This window comes from Aptenodytes patagonicus, chromosome 17 (assembly GCF_965638725.1).
Source record: "Aptenodytes patagonicus chromosome 17, bAptPat1.pri.cur, whole genome shotgun sequence".
Classification (NCBI taxonomy): domain Eukaryota; kingdom Metazoa; phylum Chordata; class Aves; order Sphenisciformes; family Spheniscidae; genus Aptenodytes; species Aptenodytes patagonicus.
The window spans coordinates 7605072-7630824 of NC_134965.1; the positions used below are offsets into that span (position 1 = coordinate 7605072).

The 25753-nt window shown below is 55.1% G+C and overlaps 1 protein-coding gene across 2 annotated transcripts in view; it reads right to left on the reverse strand.

The window, feature by feature from the left end:
* Positions 1-25753, reverse strand: part of SMG6 (SMG6 nonsense mediated mRNA decay factor) — a 116265-nt gene that overhangs the window by 58650 nt on the left and 31862 nt on the right. For both annotated transcript variants that reach the window (XM_076354449.1, XM_076354448.1), the window contains exons 11-12: positions 2414-2530; positions 1722-1890 (exon numbers count right to left, since the gene is read on the reverse strand). In XM_076354449.1, the coding sequence (XP_076210564.1) occupies positions 1722-1890; positions 2414-2530 (286 nt within the window). The remainder of the gene's footprint in view (positions 1-1721; positions 1891-2413; positions 2531-25753) is intronic.

The following is a 25753-nucleotide window of genomic DNA, read 5'->3' on the forward strand; positions in this document are numbered from 1 at the left end:
CACACCTCCAGGGAAGCTCAGCTGCTGCTGTCCCAGAGTCCTGGGCCACCAACACCCGGCCACGCAATGCTGGGTCAACACAAGAGGTCTGGGCCGAAAGAGCAGCCCATCTCCTCGCCGTGGATAAGACAGATGCTCCTGGTGAGCCAAAGAGCACCAGGGTGGAGGAGCTGGGAGCCAACATGAGGAAGGCTGCCCATGCCCCAGAGTAAGGGCACGGATGGGACAAGAGGGGCTGCTCAGCCACCCTCTGTGGAGAGGGCAAGGTGGGGAAGCGGTTGGGCCTCTGCTGCAAGATGAAGACCCTTGTTCCGCCACCGAGCAGACCAGGACCTTGCCGAGTAGAGCCCCCCAACCCATACCCGCTGCTTCCCAAAGAGCCACGCGCTGCCGTGCCACGGGGTGGGCTGCCACCACTGCCTTCTCCCGCCTCGACGGGCAAGCGGGTGCCCGCACCTGCTCCGGCAGCCCGGGGAGACGCAGCCCCGCGCCCCGCAGGAGGGGGAGGCAGCTCATCCCGGGGAAGGCGCCGAGCGCTGGCTGCACGAACCCAATCAGAAATTCCATCTCGAGGCTGCCCGTCGCCAAGGGCTCAGCGGCTCCCTGCGCAGGCAGCGCGAGGGGAAGGGGGGATTGGTGCACGCGCTTTCACGTGACAGATCCCAGTTTGAGTTCCTGCCCAAAGATGGGCAGCAGTTCACATGAGCAGGCAGCGGTCCCACACCGAGCAGCCGACAAACAGAAAACAGACTCCATCTCCACAAAATGAGGCCCAGAACTTCCTGTGTGAGATTTCCATTTCCTCAGCCAAATGAAAAAGAACTGGAGTAAGAGGCAATAAACTAGGAGAGCAGGACTGGACCTGACGCACGGAGCGGGGACCCATTAATGGTTAAGCCACTTTGCTGGATTACTCTTAATGCGCCTTCCCATCACCCTGGGTTCTGGCTCCTTTGGATTAACAATAAGACGTGATTTCAGGCTCTGGATCCGGAGTACCAGAGGCAGATGGAAAATCCTGCGGGAAAGCAGCTACGGAGCATGCTCAGACACTGTTTCGCATACTCCATACTTGGCCCCTTCACTCGATTTTCTGTCCAAAAATATGCAAATTGCCTAGTCCGCATTATGGACTAATGGGCTGGAATCGGCCAGTTTAGAAAATTAACCCTTTTGTGTGTTGCAGGGGTAGAGACAAGCTGTTTCTGAAGCAAGAGGGAGGCGACTTTTGGAGCTCCAGGAACAGGCAAGCTGCTCCAGGCCAGCCCAGCCTGACCAAGGTTGGCCTGATTCAGTCAAAAAAAGGCAACAAAACGCTTATGCTGGAAATGGACTTCCCTCTTGCAGAGAGGAAGGTCCTGCCTGTTCAGCTGGCTGGGCCAGCAGAGCATATAAAGGAGACGTATCCCAACAAAAGCAGACGCACATCCTAAGCGGAAGGTAAAAATCCAGCTCGTGAGCCATCTTCTAACACATGGTAGCAAAGGGCACCCGCCAGGACCCCTCAGAGCCACTTCAGCCCCACCCATGCATCAATGAAGAAGTCACTGTGTCACCAAGGCTGACAAGTCCCCCCCAAACATTCCCTGCGCAGTGAGTCTCTCCTGGGTGCTCAGGTCAGAGAGCCACAGCCAGGAGTAAGCATGAGCGAGGGGGAAAGGTGGCACGAGGAGCCCAGGGAGGGAGCAGACACCAGAAGACAGACCAGAGGATGCACGTACTGTTTGGGGAGCTCGAGAGAGGTCGGAGGAGGATTCCAGGTGTCCGGGTGGCCAAGCATCCAGTCCGACCAGACCTTCACACTGGGGAGCAGCTCCTTCAGGTCCTGGGGCAAGGCAGAGACCTTGATGTCGTCCTCCTCATCCTCCTGCTCCACCTCTTGTGGCTGAACTGCAAATACAAGACGTGAGAGCTGAAGCAGCTCACCGCAGCCAGGAGCCAGGCTCAGGCAGGGACTGAGGATGCACGACACAGATCCCAACATCCCAGCCCTGGACGCACAAGGGGACAGCCACAACCCACAGCAAGCACAAAGACAGATCTGTTCTCCCTACACGGACTGGCCTGGGGGGCAAGCTGGGACGTCTGTGATCCCTTTTATTGAGGGCAGTGGGGTGTCACTGCACCAGTCAGAGATAGGATTCCGAGGTCCCAGCTTTGGGAAGTTTCCCAACAGCTGGCAGAAAGCATGCCCTGAGTCCACCCCTTTCTTCCAAATGTTTCTGCCTGCACACATCAGGGGCTTTCCTGCCAGGTGATCCAGCCATAACCTGGGCAGAGCTGGGGATGCCGGGGGAGAATCCAAGGGCCCCAGCAGAGGGGAAGGCATGTACAAAATAGCAGGGAACAAGGGCCTGAACCCCACCATGCTGCCTCGTGGGCAGCTGCGTGGATCCTGCCGGTAACCCCTTACCTTGCACGCATTCCCTCAGCAGGCTGGTGCACCTCCTCACCAAGAGTGCAAACATGGAGAGCCCCAGGGCCGTGGCCTGTTCCTGGATGACGGAGCGGCAGTCTTCAGAAATGCACTCTAGGAGACAGAGAGAGGGTTCAGCGGGAAAGCAGGTCAGATGCTCCATCTTGCTTCGCCTTCGCAGCCTCCCTTTCTGCATTCCACATGGAGCAGGGATCTCTGCAGGGGTGGGTGATTCCCCAGCTCACACCTGTCCTGGACCCAATTGCTCCACACAGGGGGAAAACAAAGGTGGTGAGTAGCCGCTCTGGAGCGGGCAGAGACTGCAGTCACACTGCCCGCATCGTGCCTGATCCCACCTCATGTGCTGAGCCGGCCCAGCCCGGCCCGGCCTGAGCCGGCACTCAGGGCTCCCAGCACAGAAGCTGCTGCTTGGAGCTGATGCCTTCCCCTGAAGGAGGGGGTTATGTTTAAGTGTTAAAAGGGTAATTAGCTGCATGTTTGATCTTTGTCCCTGCTGGAGTTTCAACCTCAGCAGCTGAGGAGGGGGCTCCTCCCATTAGTTCACCAGTCACACAACAGCTTGTCAAGAGACCTTAATTGAAGCTGTTACTCAAGTAGATGCCACACGACCACAGCTCTTCCAAACAGAGCCGGCTCAGAGTGAGAGCAAATCCCCCCGGCACATCTACACCCAGCCAGAAACCACTTCTGAGGCTGCTGAGAGCAGCGGGGAGCTGGCTCGAGGGAACTGCCTGGAGCTGGGCATGGGTTACATTTAGCGAGGCTGAGAGCACCGTGGGGCATGCCAGGCTGCCCGCGCTCGCTCAGGCACCGCACTGCCTGCTCGCAGAAGATTTTTAAGCCTTATGGGCAGCCTCTGCCCTCCGAATCCCCTCTGCCCCCCCCCAGATCCTCTCTGCCCCCAATTCACATCCTCCCTTGAGATGTGGGTGGGGAGCGGCTGGCCGGGGGCTTGCCCAGAGGGAGGCAGGGAAGCGCTGCCGGGGGGGAGCGGAGCCGCTGTCCAGCGGGACGGGATGCACCAGCACTGCTCGGGGGTCTCCTACCAGCCTGCGCCATTTGCTCTGTGCAGGCTGCTCTGCCGCAGCACCTCACCGGTTTGCACATGGCCTGCTGCAGGACCAGGGCTTCCAGCCCTCACTCTGCAGACAGGCAGCCACTGTGAGAAAAGCTGCCGCAAGCCAGGCAAAGGATTTGCACAGTGAATGCAAATATGTAGGTACCAACTCCAAGCCAGTGGAGCAAAGCCCCAGCACTAGGATGGGGAGGGAGAACCCCCGCAGAGCCCTGGCTCCCAGGCACCTCCGCCGCAGGCACAAGCATCAGCTGCATGCGGGCAAAGAGAAAGTGTTGGAAGTTGAACTCCCCTGATGTGGCAGACCAGGGGTTTTGAGCAAAGGGCAAGAGGATTAAAGCAACACATCAAGACCCTGTGCCAGCCGGGGCTAGCAAAATGCCTGAGGCGCAGAGAACAAACATTGGGTTTTTAAGTGCAAATTATTTCACAGCAATGGGGTGGGAGGTTAAAAACAACCAGAAAAAGACTAAAACACACCTAGAAAGTATAGGAGGAATATCTGTAGGCTTGATTTGGCCAGCTCTTAGAGCAGCCAATAAGTTCAGCACCCAGTGAACAGACGACCGAGGGTAACCCGGGGTGACACCAGAGGTGCCCGGTAGCCAAATGAGGGTGCTCTGCTCCTGGAGCCAGGGCTGAGCCGATGCCGCAGAGCAGTGGTAGGAAGTGCCGTACTGCAGAGGCTGTCAACTTTTGGAGGAAATATAAAACTAAAGATGTGACCACTCTGGGACAGTAAATCTCTTTCATGAAGCCTTTCCCACAATTAAGAGTGTTAGTCCCAGTGCTCTGGCCACAGTCCAGTTCAAGAAATTACAGTCGTCTTCCCCGCGCTCCCTCCTCCCGCACTCGGGTGAGATGCTGGACTCTCTTCACTTCTTGTCTTAAATGGGCACACAACAAGACCGCGGCCGTCGCGCTGCCGCACCTGAGCCTGGCAAGTCCCAGCTCTGGGCATTTCAGCAAGCACCCCTACTCTTTGGATGGGCAGCACCCCCGGGACTCTGAGCACTGTGCTCAAGCCAGACACGCAGTCACCCCCAAACTGGGCTGGTACAAAAGCTAAGTCCTCCCTCTCCAAAAAAGCCAAAGCTTAAAAGGCTTTCGTGATGCTGAGGGTCACAAGCCCTTCACAGCCCTGATGTACTTCAGAGATCGGCTCCAAGCGCTGCAGCAGTGCTCTGTGGTGGTCATGGCCAGGCTTGGTACCAGGGCCTCAGCCCTTCCCACTGCCACCGGCGGCTCTTCCTGCAGGCTACAAGTTCGCCATAAAACATTAAACACCCAAAAGAGAGTAAAAATGTTTCTTGCACGTGAGCTGTCGCAGGTACAGCCATCCGTGACCCGCTCACACAAGCTGAGCACTATGGCCACAGCTCCATCAAACATCTCGGATTGCTACAGACGTGCACCACGTGCCCGCCGGCTCACACCCAGTTTACATAAAGCCACAGTGCTTTGACCTACCGCAACGATGCTCAGCCCCAGCACAGCCTGCGAAGCTGCCCACTGTGCAGGTAAGAGGAACAGGACACCCAAACTCAAGGGTCGTTTCCCCACGGTTCCAGCTCAGCTACCGTGGGCGTTGTCATCTCACCATTAAATTACACAAAACTCCCCCGGTCCTGAAAGTTCATTCCCTGGCCAAGCTTGTCAGCCTCATTTCAAGGAGGCTTCCCCAGCCCAACAACCTTGCAGGGAAGGAGAAACGTCCAGGTGGGTGCTTGTTCAAGACTCCTGAACAAACACCAGCACTCCAGCTCCCCGCCCTGCCAGCAAAGGCTCTTAAGAGCTTAACTGTAGGACAAAAGAGGAAAGCACCATAAATCAGGAGAAACTTTCTCTTTGTGCCTTTTCACCACTTTCCTCGGGAGGCAGGGAGCCTCAGCCTTCGCTGAGCTGGGAGCTCGGAGCCAGTGGTCACGACTGTGTGACGCGGAGGCTGTGGGGTGGCAGACCCCAGGCTAACCCCAGCTGCCCACGCCACAGAAGACAGTCAAGGTGAGGGTACAATCAAAGGGCAGAGCACTCATGAAATGGAGGTGCTTAGATAGAAACTTGTGGAGTGTTTTGAGTGATGGGCAGTAGCGAAACTAGCTCTCCACACCCACAGCAAGGTCTCTTGCTCACAGCACGAAGAGTCTGAGCCTACCCTGGCACTAAGAGAAAAATGCTTTGTAGAAGATACGCTGGAAGCGGGGTTGGAGCAACAAATCTGCCCTGGAGCCCCCAGGGCGTCATTACCTCTGAGCTGAGCAATGGTCTGTGCTGCTGGTAATGCACGATGCATTAAGACACAAACTTCACGGAAAGAGATGTTCTTGGAGGCAGGAGTGACACTTAGGTGATTCCTGTCCCTGCAGTTGAACAGCACCAGTATAACCTGGGGACACCAGCTGCTACAGACCAACAAGAGCAGGCAGAGAGATCCTGACTGCCCAGGTCAGGGCAAACCCTGTAATTCCCAGATCTGTTTCCCCAGATTCACAGCGGGTTCAGGAGAAGCAGAACAACAGCATCAGGTCCACAGGCAATCCCGCATCCTATCCCCACAGGCAGTCACCAAAAGCTTGGTGCCAGAGACATTTTCAGGTGGCGTCGATGGCATCCCATCAGCTAAAGCTGCCACAAACCCGCACTCCACTTCCTCCCCTGAAACCCCAAATCAGGCTGTAATCAGATAACCCTCCTGTACTCACACCCAGCCACGCCACGCAGCCGGGGCGCTGTGTGGAGGTGGTCAGGCAGACTATGGACAGAAATCACACACAAAAGAAGCTGCCATGAAGTCACGGGCCCCGAGGTGGTCAGAGATGTGGCTCCTCTGTGCCACCAGCAGCCGCAGCAGCGACGCTCTGCAGGAAATCATCCAGCACACCACCAGGTTGTGCACCAATAACCACAACACGTTCCCCCTCCGCCTTCTCCCCTTGCAATCAGGCAAACGTCCCTGTTAATGCCGGCATCAGTTAAACAGCTCCTGTCACCACATCACCTCTCAGCTCTCGCCTGCGCAGCCACCCCGTGAACCAGATCATGCAGCTCATAGGGGTTAGAAATGTCACCTTTCAGCTGTGCCATCCCCATCAAAGGTGCTGTGCGGGGGGAGAGGAGGGTGGGTAAAGCTGGCACCGCTACCTCAATAGCTGCTTGTTAAACCACAGCTTAAGGTCAGGGCTTCAGGACTCGCAGCGTTTGCAGCCAAGACTGACTCAGGGTAACACCGTACCCTCGCCGCATGCTGCACCACCACTCGCTGAACCGACACATGGCCCATGGAGCCATGCTGCAGTCACAGCAGGGAGCTGAGCTGCCCTAAAAACCCACCTTCTGGGAGCTTTCTCAAGCTGGATCTGTTTCTCAGTCACTTGTAGCCCCACATCAGCTATGCCAGCAAAACTCTGAGGTACGTGCAACGCTGCACAGGGCTAGAAAAGAGCAGGCAGAGTATTTTAAAGCAGGAATGTCATCAAACACTTTGCAGCCTGAACCAACAGCCTGGGTAATTTGCATTACCCCACACTTCATAGGCTGAATTCGCCTCGAAGATCTGTCTTTCTGAACCAGAAAAATAAGCGAGAGCCCTGCAGCCCTCTGCAAACCCCCTGCGGAGGTTAGAGCTCCAGATGCTGGACCGGCCAGTGGGACATGAGCTCTGACAGTCTTTTTTGCAGGCAGGGTTTTGAGCGCTGTGTTATTAAGCCTGCCTGACACTAGCCACTCATAAGACCCTTTTTCCAGTTGGCTCAGACTTTAACTACTGGAGCTGAAGTTTCCATGCTTGGGTGCCTGTCCCAGCCCAAATTCTTCCGGAAATCTTTAGCCAAAACAGTTCGGCTACTTGTGAGAATGAGGCTAGGAAACAAGATAGTGGCTTACCCTTGTTAGAAAAAAACACTTACAACCTTTTCCTTGAGCTAATCTAGCAACTGCAAATCCTGGAAAGGGGATCTGAGATTTTGCTGCAGAATAACCTTTTTAACAGAGAGTTTTCCTGTCCTACTAGAAATCTGTCCACACTTGGCCAAGTTATAAACATCTGAAATACACCAGGTTTTCCATATTCAATAGGAATTCATTTCAGCAGCTAAAACTTTCTAAGATTTCACCTCCCTTACGTCTAACCGCCCTTACACCTAACCTGCGTTACGCTCAGCAGAGCAACTGCCCTGCTCCCATCAAGCACACGGGGACCTCCAAAGAAATGTCCTTGTACTAGTCACTGCTGCTTGCTGCGAGCTGGAGATTGGACCCAGACTCCTCCAACTGGCGCCCAGGCTATCTGCTCCGAAGCAGAGCCCAAGAGCGAGAGGAGGGAGAGGGGATGGGCTGGAAAAAATGGGAGCCGTTGAGCATCAGACTGCGAGCACAGAGAAAAAGCAACTGGGAACCAGGGACGGGTGTTTTTTCTGAAGATCACAAAAACCCTCTGAGCTGGAGAAGAGTCCTCCTGTTTCTTCGCATGTAGGAAAGAGGGGTTTTTTTTTTTCCTCCAGCTGGGTACTGGCCTGCATGAAGAGTGCTGTTTTTCTACCAGGAGGCAGTTTCCTTTGCAGAGAGCCTGGGGAGCGGAACGGGTCGGCCAGTGCGGCTGCTGCAGCGCCCTCTGCGAGCGCCTACCTGGGCTCTCAGCTGCGTCCACGCAGGGGCTGCGAGCTTTGCTCCGACCCAGCCGACAGCAGGATCCGACCCAGGCTTTCTGCAGTCATAAATCTACCTGCTTCACAGGGGAAAGAGTGCGTAGGGAGGGGGGAGAGAGAGACGGAGAGAATGGGGACTTTTGTAACGGGGAGAAATTTGTGTTTCTCTGAGAACATTATATTCATGGAAAACATAAACCAACTGTCGTCAAAGTCGTCTGAGCTCAGGAAATGGAGCGGCCGGGAGAAGGCTGCCATGTGGCCGGATGTTATGTATTTCTAATTAGTGCTATACATCTTTCAGCAGCGAGTGTCCTTTTGCTGGGAAACACAACGCGCTGCCCTTGTTATTGTAACTGTCAGAGAGTGCTTAAACAGATAATCTCCAGGAAAAGTGATAAACACATCCCCTCTCCCACTAGGGTGTGCAAAACAGCAATGCCAAACCTCTATTAGGGCAACGCAACCAGCCACAGGAAATGGGAATGGGAAAAGAGCAGGCGATGCAAGGGACAGCCGCCTCCGAGGAGAGGGATTTGCTGGAGGAAGCTTCTCGCAGCCGCTCGAGTGCCATGTGCCGAAGGAAATCCTGCGAGGGACAATCAGGGCAGCGCGAGCGCAGGCCACGTGGCCTCGGCCAGGGGGCTGCTTGCGGGGACGGGGCAGGGGGGCTGGAAGGGAGGGATCCCAGCTGCTCTACTCTGAGCGTGCTCTAGGCAGTGGTGGAAGCGAGCCACAGCAACCCCCGAGCTCACAAGCAAGCAGTAGACATGCTCCTACATTCATCCCAGCTAACACAACACAAGGAGTGCTGAATCTTTCGCAGTTAAAACAACACCAGCCAACAAGCGTTAGAGTCTCGAAGGAGACCAGATTCCTTTGATTCAGGCAACCGGACTGTTCTAGCCAAGGGTCAGGAGGACTCCAGCGAGACAGTTTCCATGCTGGCCTCCCCGTCCTAACCTGAGCTGTGGCTCCAGGCAGCGGCGCTGGCAGCAGGTGGCCCCAGCGCAGGCAGAGAGAGCAGCAGGGATGTGCTTTGCTCCCGGGGAGCAACAGCTGAACCCACCTTCCCCGGTGACACGGTAAAGGACCATACGTGAAGGCAATCAAACGAACGAACGGGTCTCCGGACACAATCCCGAGGATGACATAATGGGCTGGCCAGGGGACGCAGGAGGTGGAGGAGCTCGGTGAGCTGCGGGTGAGCCGTGCCTAAAGCACCCGGCTGATGTGTCAGCAGCTCGGCGGCACAGACAACTGATTCACCAGCCGGCTGCTGCCCTGCGGGGAAGAAGACAGAGGCTGGTCACCTCCAAGCTGACACCACCTGAAGGCAATTGGTTTGCTCTCTTATCTCTCAGACACAAGCGTGTTTTCCCTGTGAGTCACCCTCCGCCAGACGCAGCATTGGCAGGGCTACAGGGCAGCCCACCGGGATGGGGATGTCTGCAGCAAGCGGGCAAGGAGAGCTGCGCTGCCGGTCCAGGCAGCTGGTCCCACCAGACCGCACACAAACCGATGGGAATATAAAGCAGCAAAGCGAGGGGGATGCTCACAGCTGCGGGGCATTTCCCTGACACCCCCCCCACCCACCCCCCCCTGCAGAGGACCTGTGAGTCACGGGCACTCCCAGCTCTCCGCTGGGAACTGGCGAGTCACACACGCACTCATCTGCCCCTGAAAAAGCCTGGGAACCTGGAGGCACTCGCTCGGCCCTGGCTAATACCCTGTGAAGAGCCTGGGAACGATGGGCAGCTTTCCTGGAAAGATGCTCCCCGACTCTGAATTTGCAGGCAGCAGACATAATGGCAGCCCCAGCCCTCCCGGCACAGCCCTGTGGCCGATCTGAATGCCACCACCTGCAGCACACAGGGCTGAATCCCTCCCAAAGCGACCTTCGGATTGCAGTAATAACTTGGATGCCCCCAATCCACCTCCCCGTACAGACCTCTCCCCACAGAGAGGTAGGAAGGCCCCGGGGGGGGTTCCCGGCCGCAGCGCCCAGACATGCAGCAGCACAGGGGAACTCGCTGCATGTGTTCCCAAAGCAGCCAGGGCCGCCCAGGAGCCCGCGGCTCCCTCTGCTCCGTGCTGAAACCCCGTCTTGTCAGAGGGAGGGAGGGAGGGAGGCCTAGGAGGTGAGGAATGCCGGGGGCCTGGGGAGGATGGAGCAGCTCTCCCTGTGGAAGCCATTAGATATTCAACACTTCATTTGTTTCCAGCCGTTCTGGACTGCAGCGCTGGGCTCTAGGACGGGAGGCTCTTCTCTGACGTAACCAGGAAGCAGCTGCAAAATTAAGGAATCCCTCATGACATCATAAAAAGGGTCGATGGTTTACAGGGGAAGGTATAAAAATTAATGACATATTCCCACCCGAAGCAGCAAGCCTGCCCGAGAGCCACAGGGGAAGCCGTGCTCTGCCCGACACAAAGGGGCTGCCTGCCCAGGACAGCTCTGTGCTGCCAGCTCCCTCCGGCTGATCCAGGAGCTCACCTCCGGCTCTGACCGTCCCCAAGCCCAGGATCCATGCGCAGGGCTGGATCCTTGCACCTGGGGTGCAGTAACCAGCTCAGTATATCCTTCCTGACCCTGACAAACAGAGCTTTAGGCTGGGCAAGGGAATGACTTTAGAGACGGCTTTTTTGTATACTCAGGACTGGCCAGGAGTCACCGACAAAGAACATCATTGTGAAGTGACTCAGGGAGAGACGGTTATTCATTTCCACGGGTAAAGCAGACATGTGCACAGAGTGCCTCCAACACCCCAATTTCTGCAGCCCTGGAAGACCAACAGGTCCTGCAAGAGGAGGCCAGGGCAGTGGCACGCTGTCCCTCCCCACCACGCAACCCAGGCTAGGACAGAAAGAATGACATTAGCCCTGAGGACAAGCACAGAGCCATTTCCACTTGAAAAGGGAAAAGGATAGTGGTTTAAAATTAACTGCAGCCTTTTCCAGGAAATATCAGTGGAAAGAAGCAGCCATTTTTAGAAATGTTATTCTCAGAAATTTCCTGAAAAGACCCATCAGTCAAAACACAGATTGAAGCCATTTCCACTTGCACTAAGCAGCACTCGGAGCTCTCCCTCCGTGCTTGGGGTGCCTTGACCCAGCCGGCAGGACCAGGATCCTCCTCTGCACCCCTGGCCCCAGCGAGGTTGCAGGAGTCAGTATTGGATGTGCAACACCCCACGCAGCGTCAGATACACTCCTCCTGCTCGGGGAGCCATGTACATCCCAGCTTTCGCTAGTGACATTTGCACCGAGACACTCCAGTCCCAGGCTGACAGATCGGCACAGCTGAGGCAAAGGCACCTACAGTCTCATCCACACTGGCAAAGCCTGGAGAATCAACAGAGGAACTACTATTTCTCAGCGCTGCCTTCACCGGAGCTGCTCCAAGTGGGTGAGCTGACGCTAGGACTTATGACACAGGCACAGCAAAATCTTCACTAGCCTTAAGGCTCTGCATGATCTGCTGCCAACAACTGACAGCAACACGAATTTGACCTGTCTGGCAGCTAAAAGGCTGGCAAACCCAAATGTACATAAGTCCTGGCTAGCTCGTAAGAAAGTATGTCCCTCCAAGCTGGCGAGACAGCTCATCAGCATGTATACAGCTCCAGACCAGCCTGGCACCAGCTGTCTCTTGCTGCAGAGGGAATATTTGCTATAGGATGCACAAGCAGGATGGGACTGAAGTGGCTGCAAGGGTGAAAAGGCCTGAAGGCGAGCAGGGCTCGGTACGTGCAGAGGGCATCCGGGCGGAACAGGGAACACTGCACCAAAAGAAGAAAAAACGTGGACGATGGAAACGTAAAGAGGCGTTAGGGGCACCGCAGTGAGGCAGGACGATGCAGCCCGATACAAGAAAACCCCTGACGGCCCACCCTCCGTCTGCACAGATCTTTCATCCCTTCTTGAAGGAGCCAGCTGCACAGCCAGAGACCTGAACCCCACCCTGAAAGGGCCAGCGAGGAAAGCAGGCTCCTCAGCACACGTGCTCGGGGGAGCGCACTGCCATGGGAGTCCGGCTCGGCGCTACGCAGCAGGCATGGCAAGCTGCTACTAGCATCCCACCCAGGAGCTGCATGCGCCCAACCATAATTGTGTCAGATGTTATTTACAACGGGGGAGGAGGCGTGAACAGGGCTTCCCAAGAGATTTACTCCAGCCCCGAGTGAAGTTTTACCAGGACAATCGCAGCAAATAAAAGGCAGCCTCTTCCACCCCCCTCCTCCCCGTGCTGGAGGTGGGCATGTCTTTGGCAGCAAATGCAAACAGACAGCCTGGAACATGCCTCCTCTGGTGTGAACCTTGGTGAGCGCTTCAAGCCTGGAGTCAAAGTTAATGAGAGAAAGCGCCTGCAGACAGGCACATTCGAAGAAAGCAGCCTTTGATGGGGCAGGAACAGCAAAGTGCGGAGCTTCCGTTTCAGCACATTCACTCGTTTGCTGCTCTTCTTTTTACAGCTTCCTGAGGGACCAGAGCGCCAGTGTGTCAGCTTGCACAGCAAATGCCAAAACGTAAAGCGAAACCCATGCCCCCCCCCCCCCCCAACTCCAGGGAGGCAGTAAATCCCAGGGTCCTCATCGGATGTCTGCAGGCCTGAACTGCCTCCTCACCTCCTGCTCCAGCCCCTGGCCACCTCCAGTGCCTGCTCCGTCCCTCCAGCCTCCCCAGCTGATGCCAGTGGCACCCCCAGCACCAGGACACCCCTCCGAGAGGGGCACAGCCCAGCCGCTGTGCCTACAGTGAAGCTTACCTAACACTTTCCATTATAAGACCCTGGTTTTAGTTCCTAACAACTTTGCCAAACTTTAACCATTTAGGCTGCAATCCTTCATGCCAAAAGCTTTCTTCGAGCTAAATTTATTGGGAAAATTTCATCTACAAAGGTTCAGCCATTTGCCAGAATGAGGTTAGGGAAAATATATTGTTCTTCTCAAGTTAAAAATTCTTTGACCATTTCAGCGAAATCCCTAGCACCTTCACACTTCGCAGCAGGAACCAGAAGTTTGGCAGGGGACGGCGGCAGGGTCTGGGCGTGCCTTCTGCCACCTCCATCCACCCCTGCTTTGCCGAGGCGGGGGCCTATGGAAATCTGAGTGCTCACTATCAGACAGCTCTCACGTGCCACTGCAACCGAAGCAGCAGCTGGTTCATCTGCTTGGATCAGGGAAGAGGAAACCAAACCAGGCAAGACAGCGGAGAGGGAAAAGCAGGTAGAAAAGTGGATGAAAGCAGCACAAGCTAGGCGATAGCGTAGCTGCCCGGCTGCGGCCCATTCTCCACGCCCCCATGCTGCTTTGCTGGCACCATCCGTGGCTGCTCACCCCCAGCGCTTGGTGCGCACAGAGGATAACAGCCCCGCACGTCCAGCGTTCCTGCCGTGGCAGAGGCTTGTGTGGTGAATCTAGATTTACGTGCCAGCCGAGGATCCCAGATGAGGTCAGTCCGGTTCCACAGGGGAGCTTGCTTTTCTAAAAACGATGGGAATTACACATACAAAAACCGTTACATGAACACAAAGTCAAGCACTCAAAGGTCAGGAACACCAGTTCTAGAGTAGTCTATGCAATTTCAAGTTAACTCCATCACACATACGCGTTAAAAGGTAGTCCTAGCGACATACCACTTCTTCCCCCCTCGAGCTGCCATTTTCAGTCGACACAGAAAATGAACGGTCAGTAGAGACCCTCCTGCAGAACCGCTTTCTGATGTGCTGAAATGCACGCGTGTTCAGTAAGGCTGAGGGCTGCAGGACACGGTAATGTTTTGGGGATTAAGATAGCCTAGCGCTATGCTGGAGAACTAGATTCTGTCTTTGCCTTGGTCCTGAACTTCCAGGGGGATCCAGAAGTCACCTTAACCAGTCCCAACGCACACGGTCAGTATTCGTGTGTCCCTCGCTTGTTGGCTGGCCATGGTGACGCAGTGGGGATGAAATTTGCAGACGCTGGGCAACTCTGCTTTGAATAGGAACAAATGCAGGTCCTGAAGGACTATGTTTTTAGGAAAACTCCATCACCTGCATCTCCAGGTGAGCAGTCAAAAAACTAGAAAATCTGTTATTTTCCTTAAGCTCAGTTCCCCATCTGTACGCGTTAGAGACACCATGCAGAAAGGCATCCAAAACCGAGATGCTGTAAGACAGAAGCCAGTGAGTTTACGCTATCCAATTATCTGGACCTGAACCTTCTAGTTCTTCCTACGCTCTACGCAGCACTGAGCATGATTACTTAATCAGCATGAACACTTGATCAGCGACTTCTCTACAAAACTCCCATGTGAAGGGAAAGGAATTTTACAAGCAAAAGGACAACAGGAAAATTGAGGCCAGGATCTCTTTGCCACGTCATCATCTCGTCTATCACAGGAGGCCTTATCTCCATTACACCACACCTCAAGCGCGTGGAAGTGCTGCCGAGCACAGGCTTCGAGGCTCGCTCTGTTTGGAAACAACCCCTCACAACGGTCCTCACAAGGATAGGGCCAGATTCACCCACCCGACCTCTCGTGGCGAATGAGGGCCATGGTTTTCTGTGGAAATTCGGAAAAAAAATCTGCTCTGAGCGGTGCCACGCAAAGGGTGGTTCTCAGGTGTCAAGTGAGCAATTCCCTGCTGGAAGGGCTGAGACCACAGGCACAAATCCACAGCATGCAGAGAAACCATTCCAGGAAGTTTAACATCCGAGCCCCCCTATTAGAAAATATGATCTCAGTGCTCCGACGACTTACATGTAGCCGGAGCCTCAGGTCCCAAAACCCCGTGCAGACTGCAGCGTGCGCACACTTACGCTGGCTATTGAGCCCCCCCCCGCCACAGGACTCGGTAACTAAAAAACCTTAACCTTCTACATTCATTAACAAGCATAAGACATAATGGTTTTATGCCAAATTCCTCTTTTCCCCTGTGATTTGAGGTAGGATTGGCATGACCGTGAAGTTCCCCACAGCTACCGTTGCTGCACCGTTCCAGGCAGGGCTGTCTGCAGGGAAAAGCTGCACCCGAGGGTGGTGGGCTCAGCCCCAGGGTGCCCCAGCACCCCTTTCATTTGCCGCTACGTCTCCTGCCGGGAGGGCGCGAGGGAGCTGCGGGCTCCCATACAGCCAGCGCCGCTACGTTTCCTGCAGAGATTTGAAAACCTGTTGCAGTTCCAAAGCGAGCTTCGATTTCACTGTGACCAGCAGCCCAGAGACTCATAGTTACTATACAGCCGAATAAAATATTTTTTCATAAATTTAACGCCAGCATGTCTGTGTTTGGAAACTTTGAAAATCCATGTTGTATGGTTTACTGCACTGGAAAAGGTGCCAACAGAGTTTCAAAGGAAGGGAAGTGTATAACTGTTTCCTTTCAAATGCATTTTCCAATGGGATCCATTGAGGGAAAAGGCTGGAACTAACTAAAACATTATTAAAAACTGTTATGAAAAGAGACAGAGAGATGGAAAAAGATAGACAAAAACTCCAATACACAGCCGAGAGGGAGGGAGGGAGACGGGCAGCAAGAAAGGGGATATGGGCAGAAAGACACTTTGGGTGGGGAAAATGGGGCGAGACGGGGAGTTTTAACTGGCAGTCACCCGTCGTGGTTTCATATTGTTGCAGATCAATTGATCAGGATTTCAAGTGCTGCTGGCCCGGTGGCACAAGGCGAACCACAGAGTTGGCTGCAAGCGCAGCACTTGCGAACTGCTGACCTTCAGTTTTAAAACCAAAAATATTCTTTGGGAAACAGTTACACCAGGTTCCAGCCTGGGCTGCCAAGCAAAAAACAAGCACTACTAACCTGAAGTAACACCCCCCCCATCCTTTACACCAAAGCAACAACCAGGACTAGTAACCTGAAGTAACTCCCTGGTCTGATTCAACCAGCAGTAACCGAGCGTGACATGTGTGCAGGGGCTTGGCTCTTCCTTACTCCCTGAGTGGAGCGGTTAATTCTCCAATCGCTGACACCAGCCGCCGCGATGAGCGCGCAGGATGCAGGCATCGGCCGTCAGACCGCTCCCGCTCCGACGTGTTGGCCATGTTCAAGCTATTCTAACGAAGTCTATAAATACCAAAGCGATCGGGTCTGTATAGCGTGGTCACAGCCCGCGTCCAAAACCGCCGCTCCAGCTCCAGGCAAAGCCCTGGGTTTGCTGCCCCGCGAGCGAAGGGGGAACCAAAAGGGGCTGAAAACGTACATTTTGTCGAACGCTTCAGTGCCCTGGACATCAGGAGGCTGCCGGGGTCGGGGCCCGACCGGGGACGGAGCCAGATCTCTGCTGCTCTGCCAGGCTTCAAAGAGCCAGGCTGGGGGTGGGCAGAGCTCGGCGCGCACCTATAGAGCTCCAGGCCTGTGGTTCTGCGGGGTGTAGTAACCGTGGGCTGTAGCACACATGTCGAGGGATGAGGGGAAAAAAATAAACAGACAGACAAAAGAATGAGGATGCTCTGCCAATTCCAATTGCGCAGCTTTTATTTTAAATGCTTATCAAGCTGAGAAAGAGCAGAGTTCTTGGAAAACAAGGTTTCCTTTCTTCCCATGCCAGTGTCAAACACCCTCAAGGACGGGTACAGCACAGGCGCTCGCTGCCGGCCGCCCTCTCCGCAGCAGCCGCCGTCCCATCCCACCCGCCTCAGGAAGGGTTTGCAAGTAACAGCCCTGGTGTTTCTGGTAAAAAAAAAAATCTCTGTGATTTTTATTTTTTATTAATCTCCGATCTGGCTGGGTTCAAATTATGGCCAATTACCCACCAACACTTCTCGCTAATAAAATAAATTTTTACGGGCCCTAATTACTGCTTTCGCTGAACTGCTCTACAGGAAGCTGAAAGGCTGCGGCTCTCCAGACGGCAGCAGACAGTAAAGCGAGGCACCCGCGAGTAAAGCGGCGAGTGACTCAGAGGAGACGAGCTGCCGGAGAGGCGGGCGGAGGGGGGAGCGCTCGCGCCTGGCTGGAGCATGAGACACATCAGTTCATAAAACGCTGCGTGCCGCGCGCATGGCGCTCCGGGGCTGGCCGTCAGGTCCCCCGTCAGTCGCAGCACCCGCTACCTGTGACGCAAGGCTGTTCCTGGGGGCCAGAGCGACGGCCGCAGCGCTCCGCCGGCTATCCGCGGAGGCGAACCAGCGACCAAATTATATTTGGAAAGGGCTGCGTCAATCACGTGCGGCAGAGAGACGGAGCCACCTCCCATCGCAGCTCGGGGGACCGGCCCTCGGAGCGAGAGTCCCCCCGCGCTGGCTGCGGGGGACGGAGGGGAGGCAGCTTCTCAGCCCAGCTCCCACCTTTGGTTCTCTCCGTTACAAACACAGTTAATTGAAGGAGACAGAAATAGCAGAAAGGTAGAAAATTCCTCTGAAAACGTGAAGTATCCAGCCTGCTCCCAGCTACACACACGGCTCCCGCTCGCCAGCACGGCGCGGCCCCGAAGGGCTCCCCGAGCATGAAAAATGAGCAGGAACCCACTGGGTGACTGCAACCCGCAGCCAGGCCCTCCCGGCTAGCGAGCTCGCCCTTAACCCCGCCGCTCTGTGCGGCGACAGGGAAAGCGGAGCTGCTGCTCCCAGCCGGCGGCAGGGAACACCCTCCGTGGCAGGAACGCAGCGGCAAAACCACCGGCCCACGGCGCGCTGCCGGCCCACGCAAGGCCGGGCTGCTGGAGTCTTTCAAAGGGGGGCTGCCACGCAGGTATCCAGGCTCAGCTGGAGAAATGCGGCTCTGCGAGATTGATTAATTTTTTTTTCTTTCTTAACCAGGATTACTTTAATTTTCGAGGCCTAATGGAGTCCAGCTGCGATGGGGAGGCAACGCTGCAGTAGTACAAAGACAGACCTTTACACACTGGTGCAAACTTGTACAACATTCAGCACACACACGCGCACACACACACAAAGCCCTATAAAAAGGATGCACTGCAGCGGGATATTTTTAGTCTTGACAATACAGCACTAAAAATATGGCTTTGCTAATACATCACTACAGAAATATTCCCAGTGTCCATTCAGGAACAGTTTAAAACATTTATTTTTGTTTCCTTTTGCAATGGTCAGAGAGGAGGGAGAAAATAGAAACTCATTGATAAGAGGAAACGAGAGAGACATGAAAAATTGAAAACTACCTAAAAGCTCATGGAGAGGTTTATTTTATTAGTTCTTAATAAATATCTTGCAGATTTCCTCAGGAAATACACCAGATCACATGTAAAATAGTTTGGTACTGATGTCAACTGTGTCAGCATATGAAATCTATTAGGGTGAAGCCACAGCAGGGTGATCAGCGTGCTGAAAAACTGCACGGCACCGAGGCGAGGGGGGGTGGGGGGAATCTCACGGCCCTTCCAAATTCTTCGAGAGGTAAAAAAGTCAGCCAAGACGCAGAGAGAGAGAAAAAAAGATCCCACATCCTGCTTTGCGCTGCCAGCAATGTGAAGTGCCCAGAGATTAATTCTATGTCTGGCCTGGAAATGTGACTTTAAAGCATTGGAGGGAGCGGGGAGGAGGAGGAGGAGAAAGGAACGAGAAGGCCAGGCGAACCGGGACTGGCACCGTGCCACCGACCCCCCCCCCACACACACACACACACCCCTTCCCAAGCCGTGTTTCAACGTAGACAGCAGTAAACCCCAACAGACGGCAGCTCCCGGGGCTGCCAGGGCCTCGCACCAGCTGGGGCGCGTCTCCCGCTCCCCGCGCAGATGGGCCCGAGAGCATCACTTCCGCTTCGCCTGCTTTTAAAGACACACAAGCCCATGTGGCGGCGTTTCACCGCTCCCCGCCACGGCCCCGCGCGCGGTTGGGGCCCCCCGGGTGGGACGAGCCCCGCTCCCAGCACCAGGCATGAGGTCTTGTCAGACCTTGGCTCCCCAGGTCCCGCTCTGAAGGGTTTATGCTGTTCCCAACCCGCCTTTGGCAGCCGGCACCTCCTTCTCCATCTCCGTGCCATTACCCGGAGAGCAGGCGCTGCTTACGGAAGACTCCCCTGCTCCACTCCTGGGTCCGGTGCAGAAGAACCAGGAGTTCACCAAGGGAGGGTCAGAGGACCGCACGGTCCCGGGTGGGATGGGACAAGGGGGAACGAAGAAACCCCAGAGCCAAAGCTGTCCCTACAGGGCATCTCCCTCCCACCCCACGGTGACGTGCTCCTGTCTGCCTCTCGTCCCACCCCGCAGGACGGGGGACCCGAGGGCACACGCCGGAGACCCATGCCAACCTCAGGGACAGACAAAGCACTCGTGTCCTCTCCCTGTCGCCTACGAGCCAGCCCTACGGTCACATTAACCACAGCCATCACGAGCCACATCAATCAGCGTTAAAAGTGACCCTTCAACCAGAGAAGGGCCACATATCTTCAGTGCTGTCACCCAGCCAGGGTTCAACCGCCCTGGTCCATACTGGCTGCAAAGCTGGGCTGAGCATCACTTTAGCCAGGGTGACTCCTGAAGGTCACGCTCAACAAGTCCTCGCCTTCCTCCTGCCCATCGATTAGCACCGGCAGAGCCAGTGCTGCGCTCCTAGAACCTGCTGCGTGGCCCTTGGCAGACCCTAACCAGGCAAAATAAGAGATCTCCATAGGTAAACCCACGCAGGGTCACCTCCTAGCTGCAGATGCACTTGAGAGTAGAAACACAGCCTTGGCTATGCTGCCATTCCCTATCTCAGCATTAAGGCAAGAAGAGATCCCAACAAGCCCCCAGGGGTGCATGTTCCCAGCTGAAACCCCCCCAGCACCGGGCACCTGATTCACCGAGGGACCGCAGCCTGCAAGCAGACAGAGGCCAGGATGGAGCTGGTGGGGGACGAGCCTGCGGGGCAGCCCCCGGGAAGGAAGCTACCCCTCACCGAGCTGGCAGGCTGCACCCGAACCTGCACAGGGCACGGGGCAGGCAGCCCTCCCTGCCTACACCTGGCAGGCTATGAAACAGCCCCGCAAGCTCAATCAAGAGTTTTACAACTTCACAAAGCATCATAATTAGCCTAATTACACAATATTCTCTCAGAGAATTAAACAGAAATACAGTAATTGACTTGGTGCTGCTTAGAAGCGCGAGGAAATCAAAGGCGCAACGCACATTAAAGAGTCAGAAACATCTCTTTAAAAGAGAGAGGATTTCCTGTCACAGTGCAAACATCTAAAGCTTCACCAAAGCCGCTGCACCTGGTGCAGCCCCACTCCGGCTCCCTGGCACCCCTCTTTCTCCACCACCAAAGCAGGGGTGAGGCAGAGCCCCGGGACAGCTGCCTCAGGCACCCCCTTTCTCAGTTTACAGCAGGACGGACGGACACTGCGTGCCAGCGCTCCATATCCCGCCTTTCATTTTATACAGCGACGCTGCTTCTTCATCGAAATAGTGGTTTTGTTTCAGCGTTCGCAGAGCTGGCCCATGCCTTGGTGGCACCGCAGCATGAAAGCCCCTCCAACCTGACCTCGCCTGTCACTGGCTCTGTCCTGACTTGCTGCTCGGGCTGCCGAAGCTTGGCTGTAAAGCAGACTCGAGCTTTGTGATTACAAATCATTTCCCCTCTATTTGTTGCCCTGAAATGAGATCTCGGTATCATCCTGCGTTTGGTGGAACAGCGTCAAGGGCAGACATAAGGATGTGCTCGTGTGACAGGCGAACTGGGCAGGAGCCCCCAGCGAGCTCATCCAACGCTACTCGACAGGGACTTTTGCTGCACTTTGGCTGGAGGGCAGGACTGGAGAGTCTGACACACCAGCAAACATTTGGTTTCGCTGGAAACCTTTCCCTTCCCTGCCACAAAGCCCTGATCGATCTTTTGCCTCCGAAGCCAATGTCTAGATTTCAGAAACCTGAACTGCAAGTGGAAATTCCCTGCAGCGCGTTGACGATTGCATCTCCTGCTGGCACTTGTGGCAAGGGGAAAAAAAGTCACATGGCTTTCTGGACACACGTTTTACTAAGGAGTCTTGCATCAGAGGGCAGAAGCCAGCAGCCAGGAAAATAACTCCAATTACGGTAAATAAATCCCCAAATATGTGACAATCTGCCTTTTAAACAGGAAACAGAGGGGAATAAGCAAAGGAAGACTTTGGTCTAAACATTGCTGCCACCAGCCTCAAGAGCCCAAGAGCGTCTGCGCCAAAACTATTTTACCTGAACTTTGCTGATGTGTCTCAAGTCCGAGACAGCTTCCTTCCCTGAAAGGAAAGGCGCCGACAGTTCCCGGCAACTGTGCCAACCTCCAACACTCCCAACCGCTCAGAGGAGAAACTCTTGGAGGGTCAGCTGCCACCTCAGACACGTACGTGTCCCTCAGGAGGCTCAGCATGAGCAAGCAGCTCGGCACAGGAAGCCGCGCGGCTCCTGAGACGAGCAATGCAGGTATTGCCCCTCGTGCCATCTCAACCCTTCGTCCGGCTCACACGGCCAAGGTCTGGGCTGTGCCTGGACACAGCGAGTAGCAGACTTCACTCGACAACAGGTTAAGGGTAAAAGCCCTTTGCCCAGGCAGTGACATCTCAGCACCTGCTCGCTCCAGAGAGCCTCCGCGCAAGCCAGGCAGCACGGGGAAGGATGGACACCAGTGCCAACCAGCCCTCCTCTGGGTTTCCTCTCCTGATTACAACTCAAACCCGAAGCAAAGAAGAGCAGCAATGCAAAGGGAGGGGAAGGATGAATTTAATGTCCAGTTCCTCCAAACTTAAGGCCTTAGGAAGCATTATGTCTTAACAGCACCTCGCTAAAGACAGCAGTACCCAGCCTCACAGGGAAAGGCACGCAGCGACTGCCAGGTGCATGCTGGTGATCTCAGTATGGCCACTTCAGTCCACACTTGCTATATGATGACCGGAGCCCTAGCACCCCTGCGAAAGCCAGTTACGAAACTGCTCAACTCCATCCTCCTTGCATCGAGTGGGCTGCGTCTGCATTACAAAACCGAGTCCCCCAGGCAGGTAGAGAGACTTCAGGCTCTGCTCTCAACGACTGCAGATGCTGAGCCTCCCCAAGACACAGCCCTGAAACAGGACATCTTCATCGATCTCCCAGTTGTTGCGCCCAAAGTTGCCATGGCCCGCAGAGCTGCCTGCTTGAAGGAGCCAGCTGGACTCCGGTGAAGCGTGTATTTACCGTGCAAGGAGGGGAATTAGGAGAAAAGGACTCAGTTCTGCTCCCCAGACAGGGGAAGATCAAGTTGCTGCTTCTGCTATCTGCAGCCTGAGGTTTATTAAGCTTTGTTTTGTGCCTAATTTTAAACTCCACCAAACCAAGGCAGCCATCCACAGCACTACTTTATTTTTAAACTCACCCAAATGCACTGGACTCCCTTGCGTTCGACTCCCAGCACCTTTTGTCTGCTCCAATATGCAAGATGTGGTTAGAGCCTCATGAGAAGCCATTGAGATGTGGCTGCAGCAGAAGAACGGTACATGCTTCCGCTGAGTCTTTTTCTGATGCTGCAGTTAGCTCTTCGAGCAAAGCTGGGTTGGAGCATCAGAAACCAAACAAGAACCGTGGAGATGGTCAGAGTCGATGTTCTGCTGAGGGCAGACACCACCAGCCTCTGCAACATCTCCGGGGATATTTTAAGGGTTCACGCTTTAGCTTGCAAGCCAGAGCAGCTGCGGTCAGCAAAGCGAAACATGGTCCATCCAGCGCAGGGCCGTGCGCAGTGGCAGGACGGCAGTGGAGCAGGCTACTGGTTACAAAAGCACAGGCTGAATTCAAGGGGTCCTTTGGGTTCGACACGTCCTCTCCAGCCAGGCTGGGGTGCTGAACACACATGCAAAAGGGAAAGTCCTGTACCCGCTTAGACATTGCAGTTGATTTGCACTAACCTGTGGACTCTTTGTTGTGTCTATCAAGAAGACTTGGGCAAGATCAACATCTCAGGAGCTGGTGTAGGTCTTCAAGGAGCAAGCAGGGCCATGCACATTAGCAAACCCTTGCAAAGGCTGTAGTTAGTGAACACTCACCACCTAACAGTGGCTCTCCGTAAGCCAGGCAGAGTATCTCTACACCAAGTGGCCTGTGCGGTATTGACCTACTCTACGCTGCTCTGAGGACACTGGTGTGGCAGTGCAAAGGGGACAGATGCTGCTCTGAATTTGCAGCAGGGAGTGGGGCACGAATCCTCCCTTTCTGCACAAGCCTTCAAGGTTTCCCAGCCAACCCTATCTCACATAGAAAACCCGACCATGTTCCACTCATGGAGACAGAACCGGGAGGGCCGCGAACCAAAGCCCAGCCTGACCCTGCCACGCTGGCTGCCCCCTCAAACCCTCCTCATGTCCCACATGAGCTTTGGCAGTGAGACTGCCACTCAAGTAGCAGGTCTTCCTCCTCATCCATCGGCCTTGGCAGAGCAGACGACCTACAGGTTGATCACCGTGCCCTGCCGAAACTTTCCTCTGGCTGAAACGCAAGCCACTTTCCGAATCCTCAGCTAAAGCCGCGCGCTTGGCCAGAACCTTCCCGTGCCTCTGTGCCCCGACTCTGCTCGGCCCCGGGGGATGCAACTCCATTCCTACATGTGCTGAGGATGCACATATGGCAGCCCCCTCCCCTCTCCACTTCCACCTAAGCCCGACCTCCTAACAACCTCCACACGGCACAACGCGACCGGCCCGAGAGTGCCAGAAGGCATCCAGGTGCTGCAGCCTGATGCTTCACACCCGCAGCCAGGCAAATTTGCTGGGATTTCCGGGAAGTGTCTCTAGGGTGCCCCGCGCTGCTGCACCCCCACTTTGGTGCGCGCTTGTTTGGAATGCGGGGCCGTCGGGGGGGAGAGGGGAAGTTATTCTGGTGGTGGCCTATGAATAACATCCAGTGATTTATAGGAAGTATAATCCAATAATACAGTAAAATAAAACAGTGTGTCTGAGATGGGTTTGATTCCAGGAATTATAAAACAAATTATTAAAGAGAGAGAGAAAGAAAAAAAGCCTCAGAGAGGCCAGATCGGAGTAAATTGGGCACAGATGGGCTGGGAGGGGGTTTCTCTCTCTCCCCTCACCGAGATGCCCCTGCCGCAAGCACGGCTTCAATTAGTCTTTTCAGAAACCAGAGTTTTATTTCCCCAAATTACAGAATTAAAAAAAAATTAAAATTCTTGGAGTGTTTGTGGTTGGGATAAAGGGATCCAAACTTCTCTGTAAGTTGGTTGTGCAGATGGCTACCAAACTGTTAAACAGGCTACCCCACAAAGGTCCCGCCCCAGCCGGAGCCCAGGGTGGCCCAAAATGTAGGTGACTACCAACGTCCCATGATGGAAAGCTCCAGCAACTGCATGTCTCTGCCATGTAGACCGCCCGTCTCTCTCTGCCTCCCTCCCCTGGGTGGGCCCTCCTTACCCCATATGGGTCCGAGGTCTACAAGAAGCTTTTTCACACCTTGAATGCTCCTGACAGGAGGCAGCCAGGAGGGTCAGAGGGGCCCTTGATGGCTGCGTGCCTCCGTAGACAATGGGGAGAGCGGCTCACTCGGAAGAACACGCCAGTTTGATGCCGAACAGCAGGGGAAGCGCTTCATGCGGGAATTCTTTGGCTTCCTCTGTCAGAGCAAACAACAGACCCAATCCATCTCCCAGGGTCTTCCCAGTGCCGTCCTGTTGCACAGGCAGCTGAGACCAGCTCCGGCGCGGCTGGTGCTGCCCCGGGGGACCAGCACAGCTCAGCTGCCTGCGCTGGGCACAGACCACAGGGCCCCTGCCTGCGCTCACCCGAGCCCCGCCTTGGGCACACGCTGCAGGGTCCGGGTAGCCGGGGGCCGCAGCCGTGACCTGCGTGGGAGGAGGCCGTGAAATACCACGTGCCACTCACAGCTGGCTGGCTCTGAAACCAGTTTAAACACCTGACTGCACCCCAAAAATTCAGCCTGTCAGAAGAGCACGTGGTGACCTCGCACAGATTGATTTACAATAGAGTGGCGGCCTCTAGGAGCCAGAGGTGCGCAGGAGGGCACAACTGCCATACGGGGGACCCACGCCGGGGGCAGGGATACCCGGGACCAACCCACACCACAGCAAAAGAGAACAAGTGAAAAGCAAAGAGCAGCAGATATAAACTGTTACACACGAGTCCCCAGTCTCCCGTGCTGCCTGTGGCCACACTGAAGGAATTGGGACAGACCGAGCATTATCTGCAGTGAAAATGGGGGAAGCTGAGACTGAGATGGGGCAGGATAGGTGTTTGGTGTAGGCCTGAGGAAGAGGGAGGAAAGGCATTTATTAAAGCATTTGATTGTTCAAGTTTCCTTTTTCTCAATACCTGAATCTGTGATTAAAAGTTTGTGTTCATGGGCATAAAATTTTACAAAAGTTCCCCACGTCGAGACTGTTTTGCCGGTGACACTGCCCCACAACTGCTAGCACCGCTGGGTCCCAGCACAAGGGATTCATTAGACATCAGACACGGGGCAAGTAAGCAAGTTTCCAAGTTTCTCAGGAGTAGCTGGGACTCCAGAGAGCTGAAAATACATGGCAGGGGAGGGAGGGAGCAGCTATCCCCAGAGAGAACTACCCCGCACAGCAGGGAAGAGGGGCTCTCAGACAGACCTCCCTCCCCAGCCCCAAACCCACAGATCTCCTCCTTCTACCGAGAGCTCACAGCTGAAGGTCAGACTGGCCTGTGCGATGGGAAGG